The following is a 10,000-nucleotide window of genomic DNA, read 5'->3' as shown; positions in this document are numbered from 1 at the left end:
GTGTTTGCACCTTTTTATGTATGGCATGTATATGCAAATAGCAGTAGATATATATAATATTGGTGTATATATATATATATATATATATATATATATATATATATATATATATATATATATATATATATATATATATATTATATATATATATATATATATATATATATATATATGCATATACTGTATATATTTATGTGTAAATATATAAAACTTATATTCTCTCTCTCTCTCTCTCTCTCTCTCTCTCTCTCTCTCTCTCTCTCTCTCTCTCTCTCTCTATATATATATATATATATATATATATATATATATATATATTATATATATATATACATACATATACACACACAATTGTAATATAAGGTAGGAAAAAATATATTTGACGTGGATGCACTAGGCTGAGTCCTGATTTATTCAGCAGATATAAAGAATAAACATTATGTGAAATTTCGACTGCTCGTGTGTTTTTGCATTTGTAAATGCACATATTTATATATAAATCCATAATTACAATGAAAGATCAAGTGTTTGCCCATGTAAGTGGTTGATAGAGCATATGCTTTGTATGGAGGTAAGTGTACAGGTCCGTGTTGCATAATAGCGATCTACTTTCTCCCAAAGTAAAAGCTGAATTATATGATACAAATAACTGGTGATCTTTGTAACAAATGCCAAGTTTAAGCATCAGCTTCAGCATTAGAATATACTACGCCTGTACCCAAGAATACCAGAAAACATAAGATAAAAGAAGAGTAATAAATTATTGTACTATAATAACTTTAAAACCATAACAAGAAAAATGTACATTTATATAAAGAAAATTGTGATCAAACCACACTACATTACTCCTACAAATACTTAACTTTCCAACTATTCCCTATCATGGTTAGCTAGCTAACTGCCATCATCCTTCTTTCACCCCCTTTCCCTATCAGCTAAAATAAAAGTATTACTAATAATTTCATCTGCGGATTAACTATTAATATTTCTAATAGTTTAGATTAATTAATTTTTTCTCATCGTTTATTTATTTCCTTATTTCCTTTTCTCACTGGGCTATTTTTCCCTGTTGGAGCCCTCGTGCTTATAGCATCTTGCTTTTCTAACTAGGTTTGTAGCTTAGCTAGTAATAATAATAATAATAATAATAATAATAATAATATACTGGGTCGAATGTCACATGCTCACTTGATAGCAGACCATTTCGGCACTTGAATTAACAAAAGAATAAATAGTTCAGAGATAATATGCACTTTGCCATCTACGTTACCTATTCATAAATAACCGTGTACCAATTTTCACCCTCGTAATATCAAATTATTCTATTCAGCCTTATGTCTCCCAAGTAATACGAATTAATGATAAGACTACATAACTGTATTTATAAAATTATAATACAAACCTATAGTAAATTTATATGTTTTGAAATTTATGTAATATTCTTATACAGGACTCTTATTCTGTTAAATTCAAAATTTATGTTTTGAAATTTATGTAATATTCTTATACAGGACTCTTATTCTGTTAAATTCATAATTTATGTTTTGAAATTTATGTAATATTCTTATACAGGACTCTTATTATGTTAAATTCATCTTTAATAATGTTGAGGAAAAAACCGTAATTAGGAGCTTGTAAGTTTATACGATGATATAACATCCTCTCGAGTCATAAGCTTAATTTTCTCTACAATATAAAATAACTTTTAATAATATGCTCCTTTTACTTTCTAATTCCATTAAACTCTTATTATCAATACTAGTAACCCAAGATATCATGAAGTTTGTTGGAATTTACGGTATATTAATATCAATAATTGGATCACTCTGGGATTTGGATATATTTTTTTTAACTACACAAGGTATTCTCTCCTTATTTCCTTTCCTCACTGGGCTATTTTTCCCTGTTGGAGCCCCTGGGCTTATAGCATCTTGCTTTTCCAACTAGGGTTGTAGCTTGGATAGTAATAATAATAATAATAATAATACTGTATGGTATCCTAACATTAATAGTAAGAAGGGAGAAATGCCACTTTTTTCTATTATGTACCTTGTTCTCTAACTCCAAAAGAGACTTCATATCTCGCAATAAGTGTTATATGATTTATGTGTCATGCAGTTCAATATTTTTTATCATTCTTACAGGAAGTGTTGAATTTTGCACCTTCACTTTTGGTGTCTGACACTTCCTAGTTGCAACAATATTTTCTTTAATTGAAATCGTTTTATGACTATCAATTATAACCTGAAGATGTCAGAACTAATTATTATTATTATTATTATTATTATTATTATTATTATTATTATTATTAAATACTAAGCTACAACCCTAGTTGGAAAAGAAGGATGTCGTAAGCCCAGGGGCCCCAACAGGGAAAATAGCCCAGTGAGGAAAGGAAATAAAGAAAAATAGAATATTTTTAGTAACAACATTAAAATAAATATTTCCTATAAAAACTATAAAAACTTTAACAAAACAAGAGGAAGAGAAACTAGACAGAAGTGTGCCCGAGTGTATTCCAGAACAGTATTGAGTAATAGCATTGGAATCATTTGGTGTCCCTAACAGTAATATTTTGTAATATACGTATGATTAAAATCGAAATCATCATACAATACTAATTCCAAATCAATCCTCAGGTGGCGCTGGCATCACTAGTGTTTGGATTCGCCAGTAGCAATACAAGAGTGCACCGCGAATCACATGATTTCTACTCTCCACTCAATAATGACAATGAGTCGGCTTCTGGCGAGGATTCGGATGCTGCTACTTCATCAGCCAGGAGACTAGATGGTATCAATATAAGCAGACCACAAAATGATCTCGGTCTTAGCAAAACCCAAGCTGGTCTTAGCCTTCATGGAGGACATACTGACTTGAGCTTTAATCTGGTGGAGTCTATCACTCCTTGGCCTGTGAGTATGGTATTGTTGTTTCGATGTATTTAATCAATTCCAGTTACAATTGCTTTGCTTATTCGATAGCAATTTTTTTTCCAAAATTATCAAAGTTTATTATTATTATTATTATTATTATTATTATTATTATTATTATTATTAGTAGTAGTAGTAGTAGTAGTAGTAGTAGTAGTAGTAGTAGTAGTAGTAGTAGTAGTAGCCAAGCTACAACCCTAGCTGGAAAAGCAAGATGCTATAAGCCCAAGGGCTCCAACAGGGAAAAATAGCCCAGTGAGGAAAGGAAATAAGGAAATAAATAAATGATGAGAATAAATTAACAATATATTCTAAAAACAGTAACAGCGTTAATGCAGATATGTCCTATATAAACTATTAACAACGTCAAAAACAGATATGTCATATATAAACAATAAAAAGACTCATGTCAGCCTGGTCAACATAAAAATAAGGAAAAATAGCCCAGTTACACTAGGCTATTTTTCCCTATTGGAGCCCTTGGCCTTATAGAATCTTGCTTTTCCAACTGGGGTTGTAGCTTGTCAGTAATAACAATAATAATAACAATAATAATAATAATAATAATAATAATAATAATAATAATAATAATAATTGCTTTGCTTATTCGGTAGCAATTTTTTTTTTCCAAAATCATCAAAGTTTAAATATGGAAATTTTCCCAAGCTAAGACGCAGCACTACCTGCATATAACAGCTTATAGTATGCTTCAACAGCTTTTATGCCATCGATTTGTTTATAAAGTTAAAGGCTATGCAACAAAAAAATACCTTGAATTTGTGGATTATTACAAAGATACTACAGTTTCTTTGCACCTTACGGTGTTGTCAGAAATTCTACTTACCCTGATGATGGAAACTTAGGTTTTAACATTAAAGATGAAATAACTTGTTCTTATTAAAAAAAATGTCACTACCATTGCAATAGTTTATCTTTTCTTTAAGGAAATATTAATCCAAATGGCCTACAATACTATCATTCATCATATATACATGTAATTAATTTTCTATTTATTCTCTTGAATAGTTGGTTAATTTAACAGATCACTAAGAACATTCTACATATCAAATAATGCACTAATTTGTGATATTCATCATTCCTCTTTTTATACAGGTTACTCTACAAGAGATTCAAACTGATATTGTAATGGGTCAAAAATCATCCATTGCAAGTACATCAGCTAGTGATACAACTTCAGAAAGAGAAAGAACAAGAGCTCCGATAAAAAATACTCAGTCAATTACTATTTCTGCAGCCTCGTCATCAGTTGGTTCTTCACAATTGACCAATGCAGTACCACATTTTGGTGGTTCCTTCCCTTTAGGTCTATCTAAATCATCTACTTTAAGCTCCTCATCTATAGTAAATGCTAATAAGACATCAAATCCAATAACCGTCATACCATTTCCTAACCTATTAACTTCGCCATCCTACAGCAGGGTAAGAAGAAATGTATTAGCTACAGTAGTACCACAGGAAAAAGAAACATCTAATTCCCCTGCATCGTCAACATTACCTATCTCTTCTTCGTCAACTAATAATGGATCACATTTTAGTGGTTTATCCTTTACAGATTCATCAAAAAGATTTGTTCCCATTACTAATTCATTTGTTTCTCCGCAAGCTAAGGCAGCTTCAAGATTAATAGCAATAGGTCAGCCTGTAATAATTCCTATAACCACAAACAGCATTACAAACAATTTATCATCCTCTGCCAATTCTTCCTCTAAAGCATTACCTTTGACAGAAGGAGCTTTATTTACATCTGGGAATCAAATTCCACCAACTCCCTCATTTTCCCCTTTGTCATCAGTCAGTTCTTTACCATCCAGTAATGCAGTATCACGGGATGGCTTACCTTCCGCTGAAGGTTCAACTGACACAATTGTAGAGACACCAACCGTTTCTACAATTAGCCAACCTAAATTAGGTCCTCTGGCTTCAACATCAACAACAGCAGCAACATCAGCAACATCAACAACAGCAGCAACATCAACAATAGCAGCAACATCAACAATAGCAGCAGCATCAATTGGTAATGCATCAATGAATGTTGCAGATACTGGTAAAGAAAAGAATATGTTACCAGTAGGAGCTACTTTTCCCTTTTCATCTGTAGATACATCATCTACAGACTTTCTACAACCAAGAAGTGCAGTATCCCGTTTGGGTAGTGCCTTACCCACAGGTTTGTCTCAAACTACATCCTCTAGTTCGGTCTCCATGAATCCATCAAATCCAATTATTATCATTCCATTAGCTACTACTTTGTCTTCATCAGTAACTTCCCCATCAGTATCATCTGGAAGTACATCTTCATCTACAGCAGGCATTGCTGAGGCTCTAAGAGTGGGTCAACCAGTCTTAGTTCCTGCAACATCAGCAATAATCCCAACTATAGATTCTTCTACAGCTTTGCCCTCTGTGAATTTGCAACCTGATGATAAAACCACTCATACTAGACCTGCTATCGTCACTGCTCTCACCTCCTCTGCCATGTCATTGTCCACAAGTACATCATCCAGCAGCGTAATTGAAAAAGATATTAAAACACCTACAGAAAACACTACAGCATCTTTTTCCTCCGCATCTACTACTGTTGGTGCTCCTGTAGTTGCAAACTCTGTACCTGAATTCGATTCCTCTTCAACACCTGTAACAACTATCAATAGTTTAGCCCAACCAGCACTGGGCATACCAGTTTCATCAGCTTTAACCTCAAGTGAAACTTCAACATTATCCACAAGAGCAAAAACTGATGTATTTTCAACAGGAAGTGGTAAAAAGACTGGTATATTTTCATCAGTAAGTGGTAAAAAAGCTGATGTATTTTCATCAGGAAGTGGTAAAAAAGCTGATGTATTTTCATCAGGAAGTGGTTCTTCAAAAACTTTAAATGTTGGTACCGCTGCAAGAGCTTCATCTGACACTGTCTCTTCAGTCTCTTCAAAATCATTCAGTACAGTATCTACAATTGGAGCTGCTTTTACTGAACCTAAGACCCTGCCTGCATCTAGATCTTCCTCATCTACTTCAAAAGCTGAACAGGCTTCAGCCATAGGAACAGTGGATGAACCTGAAATAGTTACACCCTCTGCTCTAACTTCAAGACAAGGGTTATTTCCAGCATCATCATCTTTCGATGCACCATCAGATTTAAAAACTGAGAGTAAAAGTAGTGTATCGTTGCAAGGTAGAACTTCAACATCTGCTTTATCCCCAGCAGGTTCTTTAGCAGGAATATTTACCTCTCCTAATGCAGGGCACTCTGGAAACTCTGTAGGTAGTAGTCCCCATGTAATATCAGCCTCCCTGTCAGAACAGCAAACACAAGTAGGAAATGTAGTAAATTTTCCAACACATGGTGGAACAAGATTCTTTGGAACTGTGCCTCCATCAAGCATTGCGAATATTGCAATTCCTATACGAATAAGCAGTGTTAATGCGCAGCCTAGGACTGGTGCGGCTGTAGGTTTTGGAAACAATGCCCCATTATTTTTTTCTAGCATACCAACAGTGCAACCTGCTATACAAGTGTTACCAAACACCCCAACTGGCTTCCTAATTGGAGGCCAAAATACCCATGCAATTGCTCATGGACAAAACATGGCTATTGGCAATCCGTTAACACTCTTCAATGTTCCCGGTCATCAATTAACAGGTTTCCGAACTGTACATGGTTGAAAAAGTACAAGGTTGTACAGAGGAGCATTGTTATTTATTACAATGATATTCATATCAATTTCAACAACCAATAGTGCCCATAGTATTAGGTACGCCAAAAGAGGATGACTTTGTAGCATTTGGATATCTAATACTAAGACAAGCAAAGGGAGTAACGTTAGTTATTACGCAGAAGAAAATAGGACAAGATATTCTTAAAGGTAACCATTTAAACAGAAAATAATTTTCATTCACTGTAACTTGTCTTTACCATATTCATCTCTGATTATCTAAACCATTTTATGATGTTTACAAAATATGTCAATTCACTAAAAAATCAAAGCACATCATCGCACTGCTATTAAAAATCCTATCATTCACATTGTCTGTTTTTTGTCAACTTTTTCCCCAGTTCAAAGATTATATAGGTATATATAAATATATATTCGCAAAAATATATTTTTTTTTTTCCAGTAATACGGCATCTTCCTCAACCGCGGGTGGATCTTTAGTAAACTTGTAACAATAACTATTTATTCATCGGTGATTTTACATATGAACCAATTACGAAACTTTTTGAAGCAAAAGTTTCACAGGTTTAGCTACTTCGCACCTGAACCGGTGTCACAACTCTTCATTTACTGGCCGACCGCAAGCTATAATCATAGATTTGATTCCCAATTGGGTCTCTGATACCAAGGTAGAGATAATCCAGATATTAGGAGTATAACATATGGTTTATATGAGCTTGAAAAACACGTCTAAATGTACAAAATTTATCATTATATATACATACATATGTATATATACATATGTATATATATATATATATATATATATATATATATATATATACAGTATATATATACAGTATATATATATACAATATATATATATATATATATATATATATATATTATATATATAATATATATATATATGTATATACATAATATATATACATATGTATATATATATATGTATATATATATATGCTATATATATATATATATACATATGCTATATATATATATATATATGTATATATATACTATATATATATGTATATATATACATATATATATATATACATATATATATATATATATATATTTATGTATATATATACATATATATATATATATACTATATATATATATATATATACTATATATATACTATATATATATGTATATATATACTATATATATGTATATATACTATATATATATATATATATATATATATATATGTATATATAATATATATATGTATAGATATACTATATATATATATATATATATACTATTTATATATAATATATATATATATATACATATACATCAATCAGTCCACATACACGCACGCTTGTACAATATTGTCTCCAGATACAAGCTTATCTATAAGGAAAGGGGGCCTTATACTCTTCTACATTTGTAGACATCAACATCATGTATTTTGAAAGGTAAAAAGGTTACCACCATAAATTTAATCGCAAGCTATGTTCCAGCCCCATGTTATGGAAAAACAAAATAAACAATACAGCGAAGGACAAATTGGAATGAACCTTTAGATTTGCTGGGAATTTTGATTTATTGTTCATGCCACTGTGTCACATCGGCCAAAAATTGCCCCCATTTTTTTTTTTTTTTTATTAAAGCAAACATTTGTATTGAGACTTTGTTGGGATTTTGGAATTGGAATTAACAGTGGTGATTGTTTTTTATTTATTTTTTTTTATTTAGTTTTTTTTTTTTTTTTTTTTTTTTTAGTTTTCATACGAAATACTGTAAAACATGCGGAGAGAAACAGTGTGTATCTATTTATCTATCTATCTGTATCCATTAATTTCCTCAATGTTAATATGCAATTAGCCTTTGATATACTTGTCATTTCCCATACCTTGTCCTATCCTTTAAACATTTATTAACATGCAAATATAACTTCTTTTTTTTTACCTCCGCCAACGAGGTTGGAAAGGAGGTTGTGTTCCCCCCCCCCCCCCCCCGCGCGTGCGTGTGTGTGTGTGTCCGTGTGTGTGAACAGCTTCCTGGCCACAATTCTAATCGTAGAGTAATGAAACTTACAGGGATTAACTTATATAAAGAGAAGGAAATTATCAAATTTTGGAAGGTCAAGTCCAAAGGACAAGGTCACGGTCAAGCAAAATGTCCACTTCACGCAACCAACCATAAGTTTGGCCATTGTTGTCACAGAGACTTCAAACTTGGTTCCTATTTGAGTGTATGAAAATCCTGCCAATTAATACATGTCAAGGTCAAAGATCAAGGTCCAGCAAAAAGTCAGAAAATAAGCTGCCGTTGCGGAGGTCTACGCTCTACCGAGTACCTCTCTAGTCTTTATGTTTAATCATTCATTCTAATACATGGTGAATAAATATACTAATTGTACTGTAAGGTGAATAAATATATTCAAATAGAGAACAAAGTTTAAGCAAGACTCAATTTTTTATAGCCACCCCGTCCGTCCAAGGATATATACATTTTCTTTGTATGTACTTCTCGCTGGTGTTAAAGAAAACGTAATACCTTCTACATAAATTGAAATTAACCTTAAGGGAAACTCCATTCCATTATAGACTCTTATAGTAAGTGAATATTAAAGGGATAATGATGAAGTTTCAATAAAAACTACTGTACACCAAAATAAGCTTCAAGAATTACAAGATGAAAATAAAAGCGGTCTCGATAAAAAAAAAATCCGATTAATCCTAGTCAAGAAATCGTATTTCTTCATGGATTAGCATAAATGTGAGAGCTAAAAATGAGAAAATATAAATCCAGTAACAGAAGGGTAAAAATGGATCCTAAAGATACTCCCTGTATATAAAACCTATAACCATGAATCTTAATGCTTGCTAATGTAAATGAATTTATGAAATATCCGTTCAACTTCCTATCTTTAGCGAGCCTATTTGAGTTGCCTTAAAACTGCAGGTTGGTGCTTAATCATTCTAGAGAGTGCTATCTACTTGTACTATTTGTATTCCATACGTCATTTGTTAATATAAATATAAATACACTAAATGGTGTATATATTGAAAACTCCTAGTCATCTGCTGGACTGCAGTTCGAATTTTCTAGTAGTGTCTGCAACCTCATCATCTTTGTAAGCTAATGATTGCGGTTTGAGGGAGCCTATAGGTTTATCTGATGAGTCAACAGCAGTCATTGTCAGACCATCCCTGATCATAGCTTGGGTGGAGAGAGGACTTGGTCCCTGATCACACGTAGGGGCCTTTATATGATCATATATGGTTAGTCTCTAAGGTATTGTCACTGGCCCTTGTCTCTGCCATTCATGAGTAACCTTCAAGCAGTCTCACTGACTCTTCTACTATATAAAAGAAGGTACATAACTATCGTAAACGTATCCCATCCAAG

At 32.3% G+C, this 10,000-nt stretch overlaps 1 protein-coding gene across 1 annotated transcript in view; it reads left to right on the top strand.

Annotated features, from left to right (window-relative positions):
• Window positions 1-6,985, top strand: part of LOC137624417 (uncharacterized) — a 17,225-nt gene extending 10,240 nt beyond the window's left edge. Inside the window, exons 2-3 of the mRNA XM_068355163.1 lie at window positions 2,640-2,915; window positions 4,047-6,985. Coding sequence (XP_068211264.1) covers window positions 2,640-2,915; window positions 4,047-6,617 — 2,847 coding nt within the window. The 3' untranslated portion in view covers window positions 6,618-6,985. The remainder of the gene's footprint in view (window positions 1-2,639; window positions 2,916-4,046) is intronic.
• The last annotated feature ends 3,015 nt before the right edge of the window (window positions 6,986-10,000 follow it).

Source organism: Palaemon carinicauda, chromosome 31 (genome assembly GCF_036898095.1).
Source record: "Palaemon carinicauda isolate YSFRI2023 chromosome 31, ASM3689809v2, whole genome shotgun sequence".
Lineage (NCBI taxonomy): Eukaryota > Metazoa > Arthropoda > Malacostraca > Decapoda > Palaemonidae > Palaemon > Palaemon carinicauda.
Note: the sequence above shows the minus strand (reverse complement) of the source record. Positions and strands in the feature narration are given on the sequence as shown.